Source organism: Eubalaena glacialis, chromosome X (genome assembly GCF_028564815.1).
Source record: "Eubalaena glacialis isolate mEubGla1 chromosome X, mEubGla1.1.hap2.+ XY, whole genome shotgun sequence".
In the NCBI taxonomy this organism is placed as follows: Eukaryota; Metazoa; Chordata; class Mammalia; order Artiodactyla; family Balaenidae; genus Eubalaena; species Eubalaena glacialis.
In genome coordinates, this window is record NC_083736.1 from 12,235,532 (window position 1) to 12,259,848 (window position 24,317).

At 40.3% G+C, this 24,317-nt stretch overlaps 1 protein-coding gene across 3 annotated transcripts in view; it reads left to right on the forward strand.

The window, feature by feature from the left end:
- The window catches only part of GLRA2 (glycine receptor alpha 2), a 177,762-nt gene that overhangs the window by 131,675 nt on the left and 21,770 nt on the right, over positions 1-24,317 (forward strand). For all 3 annotated transcript variants that reach the window (XM_061178589.1, XM_061178588.1, XM_061178591.1), the window contains exon 8: positions 11,131-11,280. In XM_061178589.1, coding sequence (XP_061034572.1) covers positions 11,131-11,280 — 150 coding nt within the window. The remainder of the gene's footprint in view (positions 1-11,130; positions 11,281-24,317) is intronic.

The window sequence follows — 24,317 nt, forward strand, 5'->3', positions numbered from 1 at the left end:
TTGTTACACTGTTGGGCAATTTGCTCCTGACTCCCAACTCCCTCCTCATTCCTGCCCTTGCCTAAGAAGCAATATACTGCACTTCTTTTGTCGTTGAAGGTGCAGCCACCGGAAGCAGACGATGGAAGGAATCAGTATTCCTGTCCATCAGCTGAGAATATGGTGAGACATGTGGCAGACGCAGCACGGGGAAGAAGCCCCACCAGTGCTGCTCCCTCCCTTTCCTCCAGATGCCACTCCTTCCTCACCTTGGCTCCCTCCCCCAGACACCTACATTTGCAGAAGGCTGAGTCTTGGGGGTGCCTTTCTCTAGGGTGTCCCTATGATGCCTCTAACAGTGGCTGTCACCTAGGATTATTCGTGCATTCTGGGGCTGGCAGTTCTACCCTTCTCTTACCTCTCCACTCACAAAACTCACACAGAGAGTGTGCTCTGGCAAGCAACTTTGAACAGTTTTCTGACCACCATAATGGAGAGAAATTTATTCATCTTAAGGAATAATATCAGCCAACTAGACCTGTGTGCCACCCAACACCCAAATTATTTGGTCCCTGAGGTTGTTCAGGTCCTGTCCTGATGAAAGCTTTGTGATCTAAGGAATGCCGTTGGTAACTAGTTGGTTCCTGCAGGTACCGGGCTTGGAGGCACTGCCACCCAATGGCTCTTTTTACAAACAGCACCCTCACAAGAGTTGTGTTTATTCAGTACTCTACCCAGAACCCAGCAAGAGTGTAAGACATGGAGAGAAAACGGGGTGCGGTGGTTACACTGGGACAGGCCAGGTAGTCAGTGCTGCCACAGTCCTTCTCTTCCAAGGAAATCTAACTTTCCTGGAGTTAAACAGCAGATGTGAGCTCTTTAATTAGGCAATAAAAATGGCAACTTGGCAGTGAAATTGTAAAGATAAAATTGTCCAACACCATGAATCTTTGGCACTAGGATTAATTTGACTGCTTATATTTTTTCTGATGATATTTTTACCATGACTGAATGTAGGTAAGAGACAAAACAGAAAGTCAAAGCCAGAATTCTCATTTCCATCTTTGTTGATTACTACCTGTATAAGATTTAGACATGCATTTAATAAACTTATTTTTCTCCCCCATAAAATGAGGATGGAGAGGGTGGTGGTGTACTTCATAGCACTCAATAAAAGACGAATTGATTGGAGCTACCAAAGGCTTCTGTCCCATGTAATGGAAGCACAAGTCAGGCTACTGTGACCAACGGGTATCCATTTCAACAGCTGCATTTAGCAGGGTTAATTAAAATTTTTCCTTCTAAATTGGATAAAAAGAAACTGTACTATACAGAGCAGAAAAGCTTCTATTCTGGTTTAGCAGTGGTTTGTATGCATACTCTGAGAATAATTAAACACTGACTCAAGCAGGTGGGTGTGAGACATCATTCCACTTAAAACAAGAAAAATATCTTAGTATTTTGAGATTGTCCTATAAATTCCATTTTGTCTCTTTTCTATTAAAAAAAATACTTGGTTTATCACAGTTATTTGTGATTTTTCTTTACTGTAGAGAACTTCTCTTCATACGTGTTCATAACCCATCCTCCTTGACTGGCTGCTAGAGGAATGTCTCAGCTCTCTGGGGTCAGCCTAGGGGCTGGGAATGTGGATATATTTTAGTTGGCACTTTGTCAAATGGGAGTGCCTTGCCCATGAGGGATGGAGAGGGCACCCAAGCTGTAAGAACATTCAGGCAATCCTTATACAATGACGAGCCACTCTTCTATGATGGGGATAAACACTGGGTAGAAAATGGCCGAACCCATGAACGACTGGCTTCATGACGCAGGAAATGGTGTAGTCTTTGAATGTAGACAAAACAAATTATGGGACTAAAGTAAATAAATTCATGGTTTGATTTTCCATTTTGAAACTGATCTCAGTATATAATTAATGAAAAAATTTCCTCAAGAAAAACTGCCAAGGTTTTCAAAAATACCTAGATAGTGTTGAAAAAGAAAAAAAACACTAATGAAAAATATCTCTAAGAAATGTCAACATGATGCCAAAGTAACTGAGTAATGAGCTGAACTCCAGCAACTAACTGATATGTTCAAATATGAGATAAATGTTTATTTAGTGCCACAAAAACCTAAACAACTTGACTGGCTCTACTGTTTCACCAGATACGTTTGTAAACTACAGGAATTGTAAATTTAACAGAATAACTATTCTTCTTTTCCTTAGTGAAAATAAATCTAGAGTAATGTTAATATCATCAGCTATTGCTTTAAAAGACGTGAGCTAAATTTTTTCCCTTTAGTGATTGTGAAAGGAATTTGAATTTATATGCAGCTTGAATAACTTGTCAGTCAACAGAAACTATGGGGCATTTACTCAATGCACAAAGACTTGTTCTTGGGGGTATAGATACAATAGACATCCCTGGGTCTTTATCCTCCAAGCATCCTATACTTTAATTGGGCAGATAAAACATGCAAACATGAAGCAAACACTCAACTGTCTGATCCTAACTATCAGTGCATTACAAATCCTAAAGATGGGTAAGACCACTGTGGGCTAGAATAGGCAGAGAAAGCATCACTCTGGAGATGGAGATTGAGCTACTCCTTGAGGAATTACCTGGAAATACATAGGTAGAGAAAGCAGGAAAAGGGAGAAAGAATTTCTATGCTGGGAGAAGAGCGTAAACCAAGATTTCTCAGCCTTAATACTATTAACATTTGGGGCTGGATAATTCTTTGTCATGGGGGCTGTCTTACGCATTGTTGGGCTTTTAGCAGTATCCCTGGCCTCTACTCACTAGAAGCCTGTGACAAAACCTCACTCCCCAGGTGGGACAACCAAAACCACCTTCAGACATTGCCAAGTGTCCTCTCACGGCAACATCAGCCCCAGCTGAGGACCACTGAACCAGGCACGGATACCTGGGTTGGGGGCGGGTGCTTTCTCTATCTCAGAGCTTATCAATCTCAGAATTATTGACATTTTGGGTTGGATAACTATTCACTGTGGGGACTGTCCTGTGCTTTATAGGATGTTTAGCAGCATCCCTGACCTCAACCAACTAGACACCAGTAGCACCTCCCCCTGGTGTGACAACCAAAAATATCTCCAGACATTGCCAAACGTCTCCTGTGGTGCAAAATCACACCCATCTGAGAATGAGTGGGATTCTCAGTAGGAATGGACTTGGCTTCCTCAGGGTAAGTAGAACTGCTTAAACAAAGCACAAGGTTCACGTTAGGAAAGGGTGGAATAAGACTGAATAACTAGGGTGGACACATGCTGTGTGAGATCTTGGATACTAGAGCCTATACTAGGCAGCCACAGTAGTTCTTAAGCAGATGTGTTGCAAAATGAATTGGTGTTTAAATTTAATCTGGCAGAAGCAAAAGGATAAAGTGCCACGAGGAGGAACTGGGTACAGGGTGATCAGTTAGGAAGTTGTTATAATAACCAGGTGTAAGCGTTGGTGGCCAGGGTTGCAGTGACATCTTTGGAATGGAGAGAAAAGGGTAAACCTAAGGGTGCTTTGCAGAAGTCAATGTTGAGCTTTTGCAACAGATTGAATAATAGAGGCGAAGGCAAAGAAAGAACTAACGGTGAAACTAGTGTTGCCGGTGGAAGCAAGATTCAAATGAAGTGAATGGGAAGGAGGGGCATTTAATGATTTTGCTTTTGCAAATCCTAACTGCGGGCCTTTTTATATATTTTTTGGCCATGCTGCACGGCATTGTGGGATCTTAGTTTCCGGACCAGGGATCAGACCCATGCCCCCTGCAGTGGAAGCGCGGGTTCCTAACCACTGGACCGCCAGGGAATTTCCCAGGCCTTTTATTTTTTTTATTTTTATTTTTAAATTTATTTTATTTATTTATTTTTGGCTGTGTCGGGTCTTAGTTGCGGCATGTGGGATCTTCGTTGTGGCACGGGATCTTTCGTTGTGGCATGTGGGTTTTCTCTTCTCTAGTTGTGGCACGCAGGCTCCAGAGCGCGTGGGCTCTGTAGTTTGCGGCACCTGGGCTCTAGTTGAGGCGCGCGGGCTCAGTAGTTGTGGCACATGGGCTTAGTTGCCCCTCGGCACATGGGATCTTAGTTCCCTGACCAGGGATGGAACCACCCACATCCCCTGCATTGTAAGGTGGATTCTTTACCACTGGACCACCAGGGAAGAACCCCCCCACACACTGGGGCTTTTATAATTAGCACAAGAATGCTGTGAGAGGTCAGGAGGTCAGGGCTGAGTGATGGGCTTGGGAGTGTTGGAAACACAAAACCCTGAAATCTCCATGGCTTAAAACAATAAAAATTTATTTCTCACTCACATTACATTCCACTGTGAAGTGGGTGGCCCTGCGTCTTTTAGGGATCCAGGCTTCTTCCATCTTATGGCACTGCCATCTTAGATGAGTGACACCCAAGGTGGCTGCAGAAAGGTTAAGTCCTAATGACCTCTTGGGAGATTTTAGAGGCCCTGAAGCAGTGTGTATTACTTCTGCCCACATTCCACTGGGGATCCAGCTGAACTGGAAAATCTAGTTTACTGGTGTCCCAGGAAGAAGAAATGGGATTCACAAGAACTTGGCCAATCTCTGCTATGGGAGAGACACACACACACACACACACACACACACACACACACACACACACACACACACAGAGAAACTATAGGAGTGGGTGAATTTATTGAGGACCTGAAGATACAGGGAAAAATCGAAGAGGAAAGAGTTCAAGGACCACAGATAAGAAATCGAAGAAGATTCAGCAAAGGATTCAGAGATGTTGTTAGAAAGCTTGGAAGAGAACTGACCCTGTGTAGAGTTGAGAGTATCAGGAGAGAAGGTAAATTTCTATATGGAGGGAGAATGTCTACTTTTGCTAAGACTCTTGCTTTTGAGACAAAGAAATTCAAGCTAATTAGAAAAGGACTTATATATCTATACCCCACCTCAAAACCATAATTAGCTTATCTTTACCAGCAGCGTGAAACCCAGATGCCTCTGCCCGGCCGTTGTGCTGGCCCAGCCTACCTGTCCGTACCTCACCATGCACTTCCCCGGTACCCAGCACATCCCAGTCACTGGATGCTTCACCATCCTCAAGCCCACCTATTCTCTCCCATCTTCATGGTTTTGCTTTCACAGCTTCTTCCACCCATCAAAGTCCTGGCTTTCCTCAAGCCCTAAGTCAAATGCCATGCCATCCAGGAACGAAGCCTTTTCTGATTTTCCCTGTCAACATTGACCTCCCCATCTTCCAGCCACCTTTTGGTTTTTCCTCTACTTTGGCACATGAGACCATCTGCTTTGTATCAGTTTTATGTTCACTTGACTGTCTCCCTCACTAGACCGTGGTTTTCTCAAGCACCAAGCAGGGCCACCAAGATGTACATCCCCAGGACAAACCAGACAACACTGCAGTCTATGCCAGGGGCTGGCAAACATTTTCTGTAAAGGGCCACATAGTATTTTAGGGTTTCCAGACCGTATGGTCTCTGTCACAACTACTCAACTGTGCCATTTTACTGTAAAAGCTGCCGTGGACAATATATAAATGAATGAGTATGGCTGTGTTGCAATAAAACTATTTATAAAATGTGGTGGGGCAGATTCGATTCATAGGTCCTAATTTGCTGCTCCCTGACCTATGTGAATGATGCTTTCTGGAGCACAGTATGAACAGGTTCCCCTGGAGTATCATCTGGGGAGTCCTGGGAAGAATCAATGTGCATCTTAGTTATTCTTGTATCTTCTGCCCCACCTCCCACCAGCACCTACTACAGTGCCTTCCACATAGTAGGCCCTCAGTGTTTATGATTCTGAATTAAATATACCTGGCAAGATAACACTAAATGAATCATACTAGCATTTTGAGAGCTTCATTAATTTGAAAACTATTTTGCAAGACTGTAGTAAAGTAGTTCAGGAAGGGGTCATGTAAGCCCAGGAATCATAAAAATAATGTGACAGGAAAAAATGTGAGGTAAAAACATCTAAGGATTAGCAGCCAAAGGGAGAGAATCTGACATCAGAGCTGGATAGAAGTAACAAAAAGGCATTTCAATCCTGAGAGACCAGCACTGAAGGAACATCCTATCATATGTAATAGATATCTCACACCACCACCTAAATCCGTGTGAATAATGCAGTTAATACCAGCACTTCAATGCTGGAAAGATGATCATGATTTGGAGGAAACTCGGAGACCAACCAAAATGATTAAGAGACTGAAAGGATTCGTTTATGAGCAGCTATAAAAGAAGCCAAATACGTGCCTGGCCTGCTGATGGCTAGAAGGAGAGGGGGGGAAAGGTTTACAAATGACTGAGTGCTGTAAACACTAGCAAGGGGAGGAATGATGGTGAGTTCTACTGGACTTAGCTTTTGGTATGGACATCTATCAGGCATTGACAAATTCTTCTCATTATTAGGTCTTAAAACATTCAAAGGCCATCTGAATAATATATAACCGGAATGCTGTGATTGGTAATGTTCTATTATTACAGGAGAATAGGACTGCTCCAGAACAGCAAATATAAGAAAATTATTGCTTATTAAGGAAAGAAACATTCCAGGAATGCTTGGTGAGCTGAGAGAATTTAAATGCACTAATAGTCCACTCTCAGAAATATCAAATATATACAATTGTGGGTAATGTTATATAGTAAAGAATTGTTGAAGTTAAAGTACAAAAATGGAAAGATAGCCAGGTATTTCCTTCATTCCTTCCTTCTGTCATTCAATCATCCATTTATCCATCCATCCCACATATCTAATGTTTACTCACTATTTGCCAGGTCCTGGGCTAGTGATACAAAGAGTAATACTACACAAGACCTTTCTAAAAAAAAAAAAAAAAAAGTTTACAGTCTATTGAGTCTAGTGGTGGGGTCAGGGAAGCTGCTGGACTGAAAAAGAACAGACAGGCTCAATAGAGAGTTATAAGGGAGCAAAGAAAAGTGGCCCCCAACCCAGATGAGACAAAAGTAGGAAGGTTAGGGATGCTTCCCAGAGGAGCTGGTATCCAAGCCAAGTCGTGAAGGATTCTGAGTCATCTGTTAATCAGAAAGACTGAGAATAAGCATCCCAGGTGCTATACCACTTTGTCACAACATATGTGGGACTCACAAGTAGTTCAGATTGATGGGGACAAACAGTATAAGGCAGGTGGTAACCTTAAAAATAATAATTGGAATATATTAGGACTGTGGGTGATTTTTATTTTCCTTTTTGATTTTTCTGTCTCTTCCAAGATTTTTCTATTAACAAAATCACACCCTTATGTAGTCAAATAATTGCAAACATTTATATAGCACTTACTCTGTGCCAAACACTATTCTAAGCACTTTGCATACATTAAGTGATTTTATCCACATAACTCTACGAAATAGCTACTATTATTTTCCTTTATACAGATGAGGAGGGGAAGCAGAGACAGGTTAAACAATTTGGCAAAGTTAGAGTCAAGAACAGAGCAGTGTTTCTTACTTCAGGCATCTCATTCTAGAGTCTCTGCTTTTACATCCTCTATGCTCCTACTAACTTTCGAAGTCAGGAGCATATTTTCTTAGCATTTACTCCCATAATCCCAGTCTAAAAATTGACCTAACAAATAATCAGAGATACAGTTAAATATTTGGCGGGGGGGAGAATATTCATAGCTCCCAAATTTATAGTAGCATAAAATGAAACTAAAAATCACCTAAATATTCTATCATACAGAATGATTAATGATGGTATAGACAATTATACAAGCACTGGAAATTACGATTTAGAAGAAAGTTAAATTATATGGGAAATGCTCACTATAAAGGTCAAAGGGAAATGCAAGATACAAAAGGTATAATCCTAGTAGTATGTTTGTGTGTGTCCAGAAAGGAGATTCACTAGTCAGACTGGGTTCCAATTCCAATCTTAGCTCTGCCACCTTTTAGCTTTCTCACCTTGGGTAATAATTTAACCTCTCTGTACCCCAGTTTCCTCACCAGAAAATGGGGGTAATACAGTTGTCATAATGGTTAGAAAATTAATGTATGTAAAATGCATAAATTCTGGATGGCAAACACTCAGTGACAGCTATCAAAAAGTAGGAAACCCTATTTAAAAATTAGAACTAGATAGTACACATTCACATAGGCAGTTGAATAAGAATCATTCGTAGTCTGTGGTCCAACATGTTACAACTTCATCTAATTATTTTCCCCCTCATATTTTAAAAAATAATTGCAAGTTGAGTGAGATGAAAGGAACTTTTCATTGCAAGTAAAAAGTATTTGCTTTCAGAATCTGCTTTATCAAATAAGATGTACAAAGCACTCAACCAATCACTGAAGGGTCATAAAAGTTTCCTTTTTAACCAGATACCTTCCCAAGGCTACAGCCCTGATATTTTACTTTGGTTGAATATCTTGAATTGTGATAGTTTAAAACTATTTAACCTCAACATAATAAAAGCCATATATCACAAACCCACATCTAATATCATACTCAACAGTGAAAAGCTGAAAGCATTTCCTCTAAGATCAGGAACAAGACAAGGATGCCCACTCTTGCCACTTTTATTCAACATGGTATTGGAAGTCCTAGCCACTGCAATCAGAAAATAAGAAATAAAAGGAATCCAAATTGGAAAAGAAGAAGTAAAACTGTCACTGTTTGCAAACGACATGATACTATACATAGAAAATCCTAAAGACGCCAGCTGATACTACTAGAGCTCATCAATGAATCTGGCAAAATTGCTGCATAAAAAAATTAATATACAGAAATCTGTTGCATTTCTATACACTAACAACAAAATATCAGAAAGAGTAATTAAGGAAACAATCCCATTTATCATCACATCAAAAAGAATGAAATACCTAGGAATAAACCTACCTAAGGAGGTAAAAGACCTGTACTCCGAAAACTATAAAACACTGATAAAAGAAATTGAAGATGACACAAACAGATGGACAGATATATCACGTTCTTGGATTGGAAGAATTAATATTGTTAAAATGATGATACTACCCAAGGCAATCTACAGATTCAATGAAATCCCTATCAAAATACCAATGGCATTTTTCAAAGAACGAGAATAATTGTAAAATTTGTATGGAAATACAAAAGACCCCGAATAGCCAAAACAATCTGGAGAAAGAAGAACAGAGCTGAAGGAATCATTCTCCCTGACTTCAGACTATACTACAAAGCTATAGTAAACAAAACAGTATGGTACTTGCACAAAAACAGACACACAGATCAATGGAACAGGATAGACAGCCCAGAAATAAACCCACACATTTATGGTCCATTAATCTTTAAGAAAGGAGGCAAGAATATACAATGGAGAAAAGACAGTCTCTTCGATAAGTGGTGCTGGGAAAACTGGACAGTTATATGTAAAAGAATGAAATTAGAACATTCTCTTACACCATATACAAAAATAAACTCAAAATGGATTAAAGACCTAAATATAAGATCAGAAACCATAAAAATCCTAGAGGAAAACACAGGCAGAACACTGTTTGACATAAACCACATCAATATTTTTTTTGGATCTGTCTCCTAAAGCAAAGGAAATAAAAGCAAAAATAAAAAAGTAGGACCTAATCAAACTTAAAAGTTTTTGCACAGCAAAGGAAATCATGAACAAAATGAAAAGACAACCTATGGAATGGAAGAAAATATTTGCAAATGATATGATCGATAAGGGGTTAATATCTAAAATATATAAACAGCTTATACAACTCAACATCAAAAAAAACAAACAACTCGATTAAAAAAGTGGGCAGAAGACCCGAATAGACATTTCTCCAAAGAGGATATGCAGATGGCCAACAGGCACATGAAAAGATGTTCAACATCGCTAATCATCAGGGAAATGCAAATCAAAACCACAGTAAGATATCACCTCACACCTGTCAGTATGGCTACCATCAAAAAGAACACAAATAACAAATGTTGGCGAGGATGTGGAGAAAAGGGGTGCAGCCACTAGGGAAAACAGTATGGAGGTTTCTAAAAAAACTAAAAATAGAACTACCATATGACCCAGCAATTCCACTCCTGGGTATATATCTGAAAAAAACAAAAACACTAATTCGAAAAGATACATGCACCCCAGTGTTCATAGCAGCGTTATTTAGAATTGCTAAGATATGGAAGCAACCTAAGTGTCCAACAATAGATGTATGGATAAAGAAGATGTGGTGTGTACATACACACACACACACACACACACACACACACACACAATGGAATGCTACTCAGCATAAAAAAGAATGAAATTTTGCCATTTGCAACTAAGTCGGACAGAGAAAGACAAATACTGTACGGTATCACTTATGTGTGGAATCTAAAAAATACAACAAACTAGTGACTATAACAAAAAAGAAGACTCACAGATATAGAGAACAAACTAGTGGTTACCAGTGGGGCAAGGGAAGAAGGGAGGGGCAATTTAGGGGTAGGGGATTAAGAGGTAAAAACTACTATGTATAAAATAAGCTACAAGGATATATTGTACAACACAGGGAACACAGCCAACATTTTGAAATAACTACAGATGGAGTACAACCTTTAAAAATTGTGAATCACTATATTATACACCTGTAACTTGTATAATATTGTATACTTCAATTAAAAAAAAAGAAGAAACTTGTTTCTGCGTCAGTTAGGATCAAAAGCTGAATGGAAGTTACAAATTGGTTTTTGAAGGACCCAAAGCCATATATAGTTTATTTCTCATCCAAGTTTTGGAATTATCTTAATGAGTTTTTAAATGGTAAGAAAAAATAGAAGGAAATGAGCAGTTTCAAGAGCAGCGCCCACTGTTTTACCTCAAAGCTTTTTCTTTCTTTTTTTTCACGAAGGCAATTCTTGTAGTCACCTTTCGAGCTGGTCTCAGGGATGAGGTTACTTGAGCAGGTGGGCTATACTGAGAGAAATGGAACAAGGGCCTGGGGCAGGGGGGGCATGTAACTTTCACTGCTCTGCCCAGAATCTGCAAAATGGGATGGAAAACGCTTAAGCACTTTCTTAAGGAAAGCCTAGAAGATAATCCTTGATGAAGGGAAGTGAGGTTATTCTGCTGCTCACACCGTAAGGAACCTGGTTTCCCCACAAGTTTTCACGGTGTCTCTGTCTCTCCCTCTCTCTCAGGTCTCCTACGTAAAAGCGATTGACATCTGGATGGCAGTGTGCCTTCTATTTGTGTTTGCAGCCTTACTGGAATATGCAGCAGTGAACTTTGTCTCCAGGCAGCACAAGGAGTTTCTGCGGCTCCGGAGAAGGCAGAAGAGGCAGAATAAGGTACAGTTGACCCTGAGTGCAGACAAAGTCAGGTAGAGCTTGAGGTGGTTATCCAGGCAATGTAATTTAGAAAATAGAACAATACATAGTGAGCAAGAAGCTGAAGTTAATTTTTGTCCTGATTCATCCTACTATACTGAATTACTGCTCAGGTTAGTCCTTTAAAATTGGGACAGAGTTGTCGCATTTAGCAAATAAAATTCATCGAGAGATGAATGGATAAAACAGATGTGTACACACACACACACACACACACACACACACAATGGAATATTACTCAGCCATAAAAAAGAATGGAATAATGCCATTTGGAACAACATGGATGGACCTAGAGATTATCATACTAAGTGAAATAAGTCAGACAGAGAAAGACCAATATCATATGATATCACTTATATGTGGAATCTAAAAAAAATGATTCAAATGAACTTATTTACAAAACAGAAATAGACTCACACACATAGAAAACAAACTTATGGTTACCAAAGGGGAAAGGGGGAAGAGGGATAAGTCAGGAGTTTGGGATTAACACATACACACTACTATATATAAAATAGATAACCAACAAGGACCTACTGTATAGCACAGGGAACTATACTCAATATCTTGTAATAACCTATAAGGGAAAAGAATGCGAAAAAGAATACACACACACACATACATATACATATATATAACTGAATCGCTTGGCTATACACCTGAAACTAACACAACATTGTAAATTTACTAGACTTCAATTTAAAAAATATATAGGGCACACAGTTAAGCCTGAATTTCAGATAAATAATATTTAGTATAAGTACATCCGAGATGTTGCATGGAACAGACTTATATTAATAAATTATTTGTTGTTTATCTGAAATTCAAATGTAACTGGGAGCCCTGTGTTTTATCTAGCAACTGTAGTTGGAGATATATATTCCATTTGACAAAATTACTTTAAAATCCTGTTGCTTTGAACATTGATAATTTGTGTGCGTGTCTTTGCTCACAAAACTGCTTTGATTGACTTTTTTATGAATTGCTCGGCTTTATGTAAATAAGGTCCCTACTCATGTTGATTTCAACCTGATAAATCCAATTAGACTGATCTCATTGTCTCAACTTTAATTTTAATGCAGAAACCCAAAACTTACATTATCTAGAAGTCTGAGATTGGAAATACATGGCTCGAAACCTCCAGTTCAGTGGTTCCCAAATTTGCCTGCACATTAGAATAGCCTGGAGATCTTTCAAAAATCCCAAACCTTGGCCATACCCCATACCCATTAATCCCAGTCTTGGAATGGGGCACAGGTGTATCTTCTGAAGGTCCCCAGGCAATGCCAGTGTGCAGACACATTTGGGAAGCAGTGCCCTGGTTTATAATTTAATTTCATATAGGACTCCAGAAGCCTTGCACTTGCTTTCAGTTTCAGATTCTGGGAGAGAAATATGCTCTTGGATACGGAGAACTCCAGTGCCTGTAACAATATCACTAGCGAACTGAAGTTAAAATTTTACATACAAGAGATGAGAGAGACTTTTCAAAATCTGTTCCCCCTAAAAAGTGATAAATTAAACCCGCTGGGAGCCTAGAAGATAGCATGGAAGGTAATGTGGGACCATGGGAGGAAACTTTTTTCAAAATGGAAAATAAAAGAACATGTTTGACAACAGGAATACTGTAACAAAAAGGGAGAAATCAACACTGCAGTGAAAGGACACCATAATTTCAAGGAAAAAAAGAAAACACCTTGAGAAGATGAGAAAGGGTGAAATCCAGAGCCAAGGGTCAGGGTTGGCCTTACATGGAGACAGATATTTCAGCCATTTTAATAATGACTTAAGTTAGTATCAGTTCATTGATGAGGATACCAAAGCACGGTTAAATAATTTGCCCATGCTCATGCGCCACGAAGTAGCACAGCAAGACCTGAGGTGTGATGCTGTGTCTCCAGAGCCCATGTGCTGCACCACTGTACCGACAAAATGGGAGAATGACAATGGGTGCTGATCCACTGGTAGTTTGATGATGGTACGATGTAGGAGCTCCTAATTGCTCCTATCATTTCCAAGGATTATGAGGCAGGTTATCAGCTGAAAATGGGATGGAAAGGAGGAATGGAGAAGGTTTAAGGAGGAAAGATACAGTATTAAATAGTAGTTTGGGAGAATAAAAAAGCCATTGCTCCAAGGAGAGAGATGGGGTCAGAATGCTGAGGCAGAGGTAGTGGGAGAGTCCATCTGAGGTCTGTGGTTATAAATTGAAAGTTCACAATTAAATTTAAAACTTCAATTAAAACAATCAGCAGGTGCCCCTTCGCAGTCAAGGCTCTTACTATCATTGACAATTGAATTTTGAAAAAAAAAAAAAAAAGAGGGGGAAGCATTTCCAATTATTTGTCCCTTAGGAAATGGCATCTTTCCAAGGTAGCACTTTCCAATTTTTTTGAGTCTGAATTATGCTTAGAAAAAATGGTAACAAGAGCTCGCACTGATTGAGGGGTTACTATAAACCGTACTTTCCATACAAGAATTGATTTAGTCCCCACAACTGTGAGTACTGTGATCATACAGCCCAGTTTACTGCAGAAAGTCCTGTTTCTGCCTATTTTCCTGATGCCCTGTGTAATTTAGCATTTGTCTTGGATTATTCATTTTAAACCAAAACACTTATTAATAGTTGCATTAAAAGAAACTCAGATGGGTTTGGTGGACCTCCACTCTATACATCTGCTTTCTGTCATGGCGTGATCTTCTGGGTTGGGAGTACACAGGTGCAGTACACAAGTTCTCACTTTAACATGTGCTGAAATCTAAAAAATAACCATCACCATCCCTGGCCTCTGTTCTTGACCCTTTCCAGAAGCAACGTCATAACTAACACTCTTTCCAGGATAGCTGGAAGGGAGCTTGCTGATAAAATGAAGTGCACTCAGACACAAGAGGCTAGGGATAAATCTTTCTTTCTTTTGGTCTGTCAGTGATGAGATACTGCTGTCCTGCTGAACATCTGGGGCACCAGCCTTGGCCCATGACATGGCATACAAAACCCAGCAAGCCACTAGGCCACCTTTTGGTGGGGTCAGTGGAAAACATGGGAAAATCGTAAGTTCAGTGAACATGAGACCAACAAAATAGAGGCTGAGCAGTCTTGCTGTGGGCATCTAAATGCTCATGATTGAATGGCTTTGTCATTTCTTGATGATTTAAATCTGTAATTGTCTTACTGTTTGATAATTACTGTAAAATAAAAAAGCATCAACATTATAGAGCTGGATTATCCGAGCCACTTTCCACTATCAAAACTGTCCTTGTTGGGATCAATTAAGTGGTCATCCTGCCAATAATGAAGGCAGTGTTCTTATCTCCATTGTACAGATGAGGAGAGGAAAGCCCTGAGAGGTTAAGTAAAACGCCCAAAGCCACACACGCGAGCAGCCTGGCTCCAGCGTCCCGGACCTCAGCTGCTGCTCTGCGGAGTTCACGTTTTACATCTTACATTCTGATCCAGTAACTCTCTCCCACTCACACACTTGAAACAAACACCTCTAATGCACCCTAATATTTTCTATTCTGTTTTTTTAAGGCTGGTCCATCAGGGATGAGATTAGAGTGAGGCAAGTGAGATTAGTCACACAAGTACAGGGTCAGATCTTGTTTTTATTTAAATTTGGTAGTTTTTCCCCATGGAGTTTTGCATTAATAAGGAATTTTTCAAATATTGCATTAAAATATTGATCTGAAGTACTGGGGTTTTGGCACCCCCTTACATTTTGCACCTGAGACCTTACCTTGCCCTAGTTCCAGCCCAGCTGGTCTTGAACCATTAAATTTTCACAGACCCTAATAGGTTGTGGCCTGAGTTTAAAAACAAAAACAAGCCACCATGTTAAAATGTTCAATATTCCCAATTAAAAAGTCATCTCTTTAATTTCCCATTGGGAAACTGACCTCCCCGACATAATCCAGCCTGATTCTTTAGACAGTGTAAGAAAATCCCAGAGCAGATTACTTCCCAAAGTGACACTGGCATTATGATTTATTCAAGGAAGATGTTTACTGAGAGAGCCCGGAGATTACATTTACTTACATGGGAAGAGTGCCTGGTGTTTATTGAACCATCAAGTTATGAAACAGGGTCACTTTCAAGGAGGGGACCAGGCAATACGCAACTAGGTGTATCTGCTCTACCTTTTCTACATCTCAAAAAGCAGCCAATTTTATCAAAGCAGAGTTTCTCAGCAACAATCAAGCTGAGATCTTCACTGACAGAACCTGCAAATCCCTATGGTTGGGCCAACCCCAGCCTGTAAAAAGTTGATGTGCCCCAGGTCTAAGTAGTAAAATCCTATTTTTATGTTATGCCCTCAGCTCCAGTAACTTTTCACACCATGTGATGGTTTAACAACTTCCCCATAAGAACTTTAAAGCCTCACCTGCGCTTCTCTCGCCTCGTCTTTTCATATCTGGCCACACCACTCCTGACTTTGGCATTGTGCCTGATTTCAGGTTTCCAGTTCCGCATAGAGCTCTGACTTCTTTATTTTCAGTGACTAAACAGAAATTGTAGCTGCTTGAGAACATGGCTATGGCCTCCAGGCCACCTGAGGATGAGCCGCCTCTTAAAGGGAATGTTGTGAACACACTGTTTAGACTTCAACCTCCCCAGAAGAAAAGATGGGGCCTCAACCTAATTAGACAACAGGGTGAGAATGTGAGGCCCTGACCAAAATGTCTCACGTGACAGTAACTTGGGAAAGTACTCATTTTTTCTGCCATTTTCCCTTTCCCTCCCTTCATTTACCTGTCCTTTAATTCTTAGATAGATTGCCAATTTCCCAAAAGATAACTTCCTAGTAATCTGAAATACATATACATATAACTGAATCACTTTGCTGTACATCTGAAACTAACACAACATTGTAAATCAACTATATTTCAATTTAAAAATAATAATTTCCTGATCCTACAGGGTGGAAATGATACCACTCTTTCAAGCATGCATAGTATGTAATTTGTTCCTTTTCATAAGGTGTCACTTTCTACCCATTTGTTGTACGTTTTACAGAAGAATATAAAATTGAAATGTATGGGGGGGGTATTATTTAGGACACTTTACCTAGAAATACCTGAATCCTGCTCTTAACCAATCATCTTCCCATTGACCTACTGGAGGGGAATAAACCTACAAGAACAGTAGCTATTTTATCGTTATCCAGGCTTTAGCCTCAAATCCCAGTGCAATGCCCCAGGAGGGGAACAACTTAGAAGCCCCGTCCCTCCACTCGGGAGGTCCAGAGCCCTGCACTATTTCCTCCTCAATGTTCCAAGGCCCTTAGATCCTCCCATTCCAATGGGGCATAAGCCCCACTGGTGAAGGCCAGAAGACAAGGACCCAGAGCAAATGGTCACCTGGGAGTGGCTTTTTCACACCCATGGGGTCCTGGAAAGTCCCCAGTCAGACCAACACTCCTTCTCCTTAAGGACCAAAGTCTCCTTCCTCTCTTCCTGGAGACATCCCTTCAAACACTTAAGGATGGTGAGCTGGCAGGTCTTCTCAAAGTTTCTGAGCTAAACTGACCTAGTCCTTCCTATGATACAGCTTACAGCCCCTCAGCACACTGGTCACCCTTTCTCTAGTTCGCTAGTGACATCTTGAAGTATGAGTCACAGAATGTGATAGTCCAGGCATGATCAGTATGTAATACAGAAAAGCAGTAATATCCCCTCTCTTTATCTGCACTTTTTAATAGAGCATTAAATTACAGTAGTGCTTTTCAGTAGTCATATTCCACGATTGGCTCATTTTGACGTCGCTAATGCTTGTTCATTTCCCAAGTCTTTTTTTTCCTATTAATACAAATAGCTGTCAAGTTATCTGTTCTTGATTATGTGCTTGATTTTTTTCAAACCTAAAGAAAGGACTTTACATTTATTGCTATAAATGTTCACCTCGTTGGATTTGGCCCATTCTTTAGAATGTATTAATCTTCTTGATAGTGATTTACTCATCTGGAAAATTAGCTACTACTTCTAGCTTTTTAACACTGACAAATAGGTGTCAATGCCCTTCAAGCAAAGGCCACCAGGAACAAGCTGGTAGTTAAGTTGGGTTTACTACTCTTTGCAGTGAGGGGGGAACCTAGAGAGGGCTCTAAACTGGGCGATTTGGGAGGAAAGCCTACGGAAGCAGAGGTTTGCTCTAGACTGGATGCTGTCAGAAAGCAGGGGAAATTCAGTGATTAGGTATCTCAATAAATCTTATTTATAGGAGGGCAGACTAGAGTGAAAATAAAACTATATTTGGTAAAGAAGCAGCAGTCACTCATTTTAACCGAAAGAAAGATGTTTAGTATTTTCTGGGTGTCATAGTGACCTTGTTTTCATCTGTGCTTAGATAACATTATGAAGTGACCTTGTTTTGTCTCACTCTATCATGGTCTCAGAGTAACTCTGAGCTTGGTATTCTGTGAGATTACTACAACTGGCAATATTCAAATGGAGGCTCTGTAATTTACCAGGTCTGTGACCCTGGCAGGTTACTTAAAAAAAAAAAACTCCCTGTGCCGCAGTTTTCTCATCTGTAATTAGAGTTAATATGTATTCACCTCATAGGACTGTGGTGAGAATAAAATGACTTCCCATGGGTAAAGCTCCTAAAATAGGCCCTGGTATGTGCTAAGTTCTACATTTAGTGATTGCTTGTTTTAGTATCCACTTTCTGCACCACAAAGGTATGTGGTAGACTCAGGGTCATAAAGGTTTTGCTCAATGTATGGGGGAACATAGTCTACAGATTAAAATCAACTATCTTAGAATACAGCAATAGGCTGCCGACCTGCTCCCTCTCCCATTTTTACCCCTCTCGTCTTTCTTCCACAAAGGGAAATTAGACTGCACAGCAAGATGTCAGCCAGGTACAACTATTTTTATAATCATAGGGTTGAAATAATGAATTCGTGCTCTTACTCTACAGTGTCCAAACAAGAGAAGTAGAAAGATTAAGGGTAAGGTGAATTCTTCCATTTTACCTCCCACTGCTAAGATGTAGTTTAGCCACAGCCAGTTAGTACAAGGGCACTTTTCTCTAAGTTACAGAGGCCATTAAGACCCTGCCAACCCAATTAGAATGTAAACGGACTTTGAAAGAAGGCTGCTGAAATGCAGATGTCACTACCACTAAGCCTAACCGACCAAACAAATCTAAGCAAACGGGAGACCCACTGAACTATATTTAGAGTAAGGTCAACCTTTGAGAATCTTGCTTTTTAAGGTCTCTCACCTTTTTCTTCCTCTGCAAAGGATTAGAGCAGTGGTTCTCAACCTGGGCTATTCTGCCCTCCCCCCACAAGGCACATTTGACAATGTCTGGAGATATGTTTGGTTGTTACAGCCAAGGGAGGGATGCTACTGGCACCTAGTGGGTGGAGGCCAGGGATGCTGTTAAATATCCTACAGTGCACAGGACACTGCCCACGACAAAGGATTATCCAGCCCTAAATGTTGACAGTTCCACGGTGGAGAAAACCTTGGTTTAGAACATTGGTAGGTTACACCTCTCAGTATGAAACATTCCAGATTATTTTCTATTTCTTATATGTAAATCGTGTCACCCTTGCAAACACCCGCCCACCAAGGCAGGAGAGCACTTCCGGTTCTGCTAACATCAGAGTCAATTCCTGCTTGATTCATATACACGTGGGGCCCATTGGGTGATGGCCAGTTGTCTTTCCCTTACATTAGAAAAAGGCAAATTCTATTCAGCAGCCTACCTTCAAAAAATTGATTTATTTATTCAAATGCACACTCAACTGAGTAGGAAGGAAAACTCCATCTGATTGGCTTCATTCATTAAGACACAATTCATGTGGATGCCTCCCACCCCCAAAAAAGATCTATGATGCTATGCATAGCTTCATGCATGAAGTAAGGCAGGGTCACATCTGGAAAATACTAGGTTCAGACTCTGAATTAACATCCTGATTCTGAGAGATGAAGATGCTTGTATGTGGGTAGGAAAAAAAATTAAGCTCTTTATCACACCTATTTAGGGAATGCTCATTGGTGTGAAGAGTCATAATGTAAACTTATTTTTAGGATTAACACCTGAACATGTGTGGTCCAATAGGCGCACACATCCACGTTTGGTGTTAAAGAGAAAGGGGAGGCAGTAGGACAGCATTAAACAAGCAACAAACAGTTTTATTCATTCTAGAGAAAACCCAGTGGGGAACTCTTAAAGTGGGTTTGTTACTCAGACTGGGAGAATGCCTAGGAATCCTCACTCCGTAGACCAGCACAGGAATTGACAATAACCAATGACAAGTGCCCTTGTCCAGTTGCAGACTGCAATGAACAATTCACAGGTGGTGCTGGTGTATGGACTCCATCTTGACCGTCCTGCTCTAGATCAGTACTTCTCCAACTTTGGTGCACATGAGCATCACCTGACACCTAGGTAACACACAGATCCCTGGGCTCCAGCGCAAGAGATGCTGACTCAGTAGCTCAGAGCCTGGGACTTTGCCAACATTTGCGGGCCAGCTGATGCTGATGCTGCAAGTCCAGAGACCCGCACTTTGAGTAGCGAGGCTCCAGAGAACTCGTAAAACGGCTTTCGGTAACAAAATGCCGTGATTACCTCATACCTTTGCTACTAAGGTGTCCATAGTCATGTCAAGGACATTAACCCCAGAGATTCCACGTTGGGAAACTAGCCATTGAAAGATTAACAAACAGAAAATACTTTATAAAGGTATTTTTAGATTGAAGATCCCTACAGGTCCCCTTTTTCCTTGTCCTTGGAAGGAAGCTTTGTTTTTCCTTTCAAGAAGAATACAGTGCAACAGTGTATGTTCTCTTTTGTCATTTGGCATTTTTTCCATATTCTGCCACATGTTTGCACAAAGTGCTTAAAGAGGATTTCATACATCATTAATTAAGGTAACAACTGCCTCCTTAGCAAGCAGGATGTTGAAGAGGTTGTAAATGCTTCTCCTGGGAGGCAGGAAGCATGTTTGGTTTTTGTCTTAAAGGTTGAGGGGTTTAGATGAGGCTTTCACAGACCTGTGTGGATTAGGAGTTTGGACTTAACTGTGAAAGCCAGCAAGAAAAAAGAAATGTCACTGTACCTTGTAATTCCCCTATACCACCAAGGTACAGAGCTGATACTTGTCAGGGGTATAGAGGCCTGAAATATTTTTCAGTTGTTCCTTCTTCCCAGCTTCTTCCATTTTGTTAGGTTTTGTGACAGACTGTTCTTTTACGGCATCCAGTATGGAATTCCCTTTTGCAAGATGCAAAGTGACCTGCAGAAGCAGCCTTGCAAATTAAATGCCTATCTTTTTAGTGTCTCCCTCCAATTCCTTCTTTCATCTCAGGCTATTTCCCATTATCTCTATTTTCTTTACTACCTTCCTTCCTATTAGGTCATATTTTTCTGACTCTGATTTTCTTCTCTTCAAAATTTTCGCTTTCCCTTACCTTCAGACTATTTTATTGATACATTCACTCATAGATTCAGTGTAGATGTAGTGCACACTTTCTACAAGCCATCCACAAAGTCTGCCTTGGGATGCTCACAGGCCAGGGAGAGACAGAAAATGCGTCGGCTTATTAGTCTATGTACATATGACATATTGTGATACAGACTCTACGGTAAACACTGTGGACGCCCCACCCATATCCCCACAGCACTCTCTGCTTCTAAATACAGTGGTGGCTTCCTACTACAAGTTCTGCTCTGCCTTGGTGTGAGGAGAAGGTGGGTGTCTTAGGCCCCAGAAGCATGCTCAACTTTTGCAGGGCAAGCTGGCAACACTGAGGGCTTACTCCAGGAACAGCCCTCCATCAGTAACCACTGGGGTCGGGAGTTAAATATCCCAACTTCCTTGTCCCTCTGAGGCATGTTCTACACTGGCTCCCGGGGATTCCAAGTGGCACTGAGCCCCAGCTTCCCACACTGTAACCTGCGTACCAATGCACCTTTGACATTGTTTCTTTCCCCACCTCACTTTCCCACTCCTCTACTGGTGCCTCCTGAGATCGCCTCCCGAGATGACCTCCCATATAAACTATTTGTACTCATATCTTTGTCTCAGGGCCTTCTAGAAAAAGCCAACTAAGACGGTACCAAGCCAACACGTGGGCTCCCTCAGGGTTGAGTAACAAGACAGGAAGCTGGAGAGGTGAACAGGTGCTAGGAAAGGAAAGGCTCCACACCACGCTAAGAGGGTTGAACTCCCTCCTCGGGGCAATGGGGAGACACTAAGTTTTTTAGTAGGGAGGGGATGCCATGGTGAAATCTGCATTACGAAAAAAAAGTCCAGTTGGGCACTATGGAAAATGCTTCAAACAGAGCAGGACAGGAGGCAAGAGGAAGAGGAGCAGGTTCTTGTTGTAATCAATACCAGAGATAATGAGGGACTGAAAGGTTACAAGAAATTAAATAATTTCTAAAAAATTAAGAAAGTAAAATCACCCACTCTTCTCACTTTTATTCAAGATAGTCCTAACCACAGCAATTAGGCAAGAAAAAGAAATAAAAGGCATCTAAATTGGAAAGGAAGAAGTAAAACTGTCACTTTTTAGAAAACCCTAAAGATTACACCAAAAACCTGTTAGAACTAGTAAACAAATTCAGTAAAGTCACAGAATACAAAAATCAATATACAAAAATCTGTGGCATTTCTATACACTAATAACAAACTATCAGAAATAAATTAAGAAAACTAACCCATTTACGGTTGCATTAAAAAGAATAAAATACCTAGAAATAAATTTAACCAAAGAGGTAAAAGACCTGGGCACTGAAAACTTTAAGACACTAATGAAAGAAGTCGAAGACACAAGTGGAAAGATATTCCATGCTCATGGATTGGGAGAATAGTTAAAATGTCCATCCTACCCAAAGCAATCTACAGATTGCAATCCCAATCAAAATTCCAATGGCATATTTCACAGAACTAGAACAAATAATTCTAAAACTTGTATGGAACCACAAAATATCCCAAATAGCCAAAACAATCTTGAGAAAGAAGAACAAAGCTGGAGGCATCACACGCTATGATTTGAAACTAAACAACAAAGCTATAGTAATCAAAACAGTATGGTACTGGCACAAAAACAGATCAGTGGAACACAAAGGGCACCCCAAAATAAACCCACACATATATGGACAATTAACTAACAAAGGAGCAAAGAACATCCAGTGGAGGAAGGACACTCTCTTCAATAAATGGTGTTAGGGAAACTGGACGGCCACACACAAAACATGAAACTGGACCACTGTCTTATACTATACACAAAAATTAACTCAAAATGGATTAAAGACTTCAATGTAACACCTGAATCCATAAAATTCCTGGAAGAAATCATACGCAGTTAGCACCTTGACATCAGTCTTACTGAGTTTTTTTTGGTGGATCCGAATCCAAAGGCAAGGGAAACAAAAGCAAAAACAAATGAGACTACATCAGATTTAAAAGCTTCTACACAGCAAAGACAACTATCATCAAAACGAAAAGGCGACCCATGCAATGGGAGATAGGATATTTGCAAATAATATGTCTGATAAGGGGTTAATATCTAAAATACATTAAAAAACAACCTAATTAAAAAATAGGCAGAGACTCTCAATAGACATTTTCCCAAAGAAGATATACAGATGGCAAACAGGCACATGAAAAGATGTTCAACATCACTAATTATTAGGGAAATGCAAATCAAAATCACAGTGAGGTATCGCCTCACACCTGTTAGAATGGCTATTATTGAAAAGAAAAGAAATAGCAAATGTTGGAGAGGATGTAAAGAAGAAGGAACCCTTGTACACTGTTGGTGGGAATGTAAACTAGTGCAGCCACTATGGGAAACAGTATGGCGATTCCTCAAAAAATTAAGAATAGAACTACCATATGACCCAACTATTCCACTTCTGGGTATTTGTCCAAAGAAAATGAAAACACTACTTCAAAAAGATATGTGCACCCCTATGTTCACTGCAGGTCACATGCCTGTGAAGAGTAAGGTTTTTGCCAGACAGAATGGATAAATAGGCAAAAGTATGACTCATGTGATGGTCCAAGGAGGGGGGTAAAGAAATGGATATAATGTCAAGAATGAAAAGAGAACATTTTCTACGTAATTGAAAATGTGACCAATACAGTAGCTACCCCCCACCCCTTTTTTGCAATAAAACAGTTACTCCAGGTCCTTAACATCAGTGATCCTCTAATTATCAAACTTAGTTGAAGTTCTAGTTTTGCACACAGACCCTTTTAAGAGACTTTTGCTATACAATTTTTTTTAAAGGGAATTCAACATTAAAATAAGAAAACTTGTATCAACTAGTCTCCTTTAGGTGCTATTTGTGTTTTGTTTGCTAGGACAGACAGACTCCCAGACAAATGATTTCAACACAGAATGTTGTGTACCACATGAGAGGTTTAAGTGCAAGATTTGGTGACGACCAAGGAGAGAGCATCTCCTCCACTTAGTAGCACCAGGGAATTGACTGTTCACCTGGGTCTTGACACAGGAGTAAGAACTTGACAGATGAAAAAGGGGTGAGGAGGATGTTCTGGCTGAGGGAACAGTTATGCAAAGGCTCAGAGGCAAGAAACAACATGGTACTTTCAGGTCATCATCAAGAGTTGGGTCTCAAATACCATATGATATCACTTATATGTGGAATCTAAAATATGACACAAACGAACTTATTTACAGAACAGAAACAGACTCACAGACGTAGAGAACGGACTGGTGGTTGCCAAGGGGGCGGCGGGGGGTAGGGATGGCGTGGGAATTTGGGATTAGCAGATACAAACTATTACAAATAGGATGGACAAACAACCACGTCCTATTATATATCACAGGGAACTATATTCAATATCCTGTGATAAACCATAATGGAAAAGAAAATATATGTGTATAACTGAGTCACTCTGCTATACAGCAGAAATTAACACACCATTGTAAATCAACCATACTTCAATCAAAAAAAAAACTTTCATAAGGATGAAAACAGATAATGAACTTAAAGCAAAAAAAAA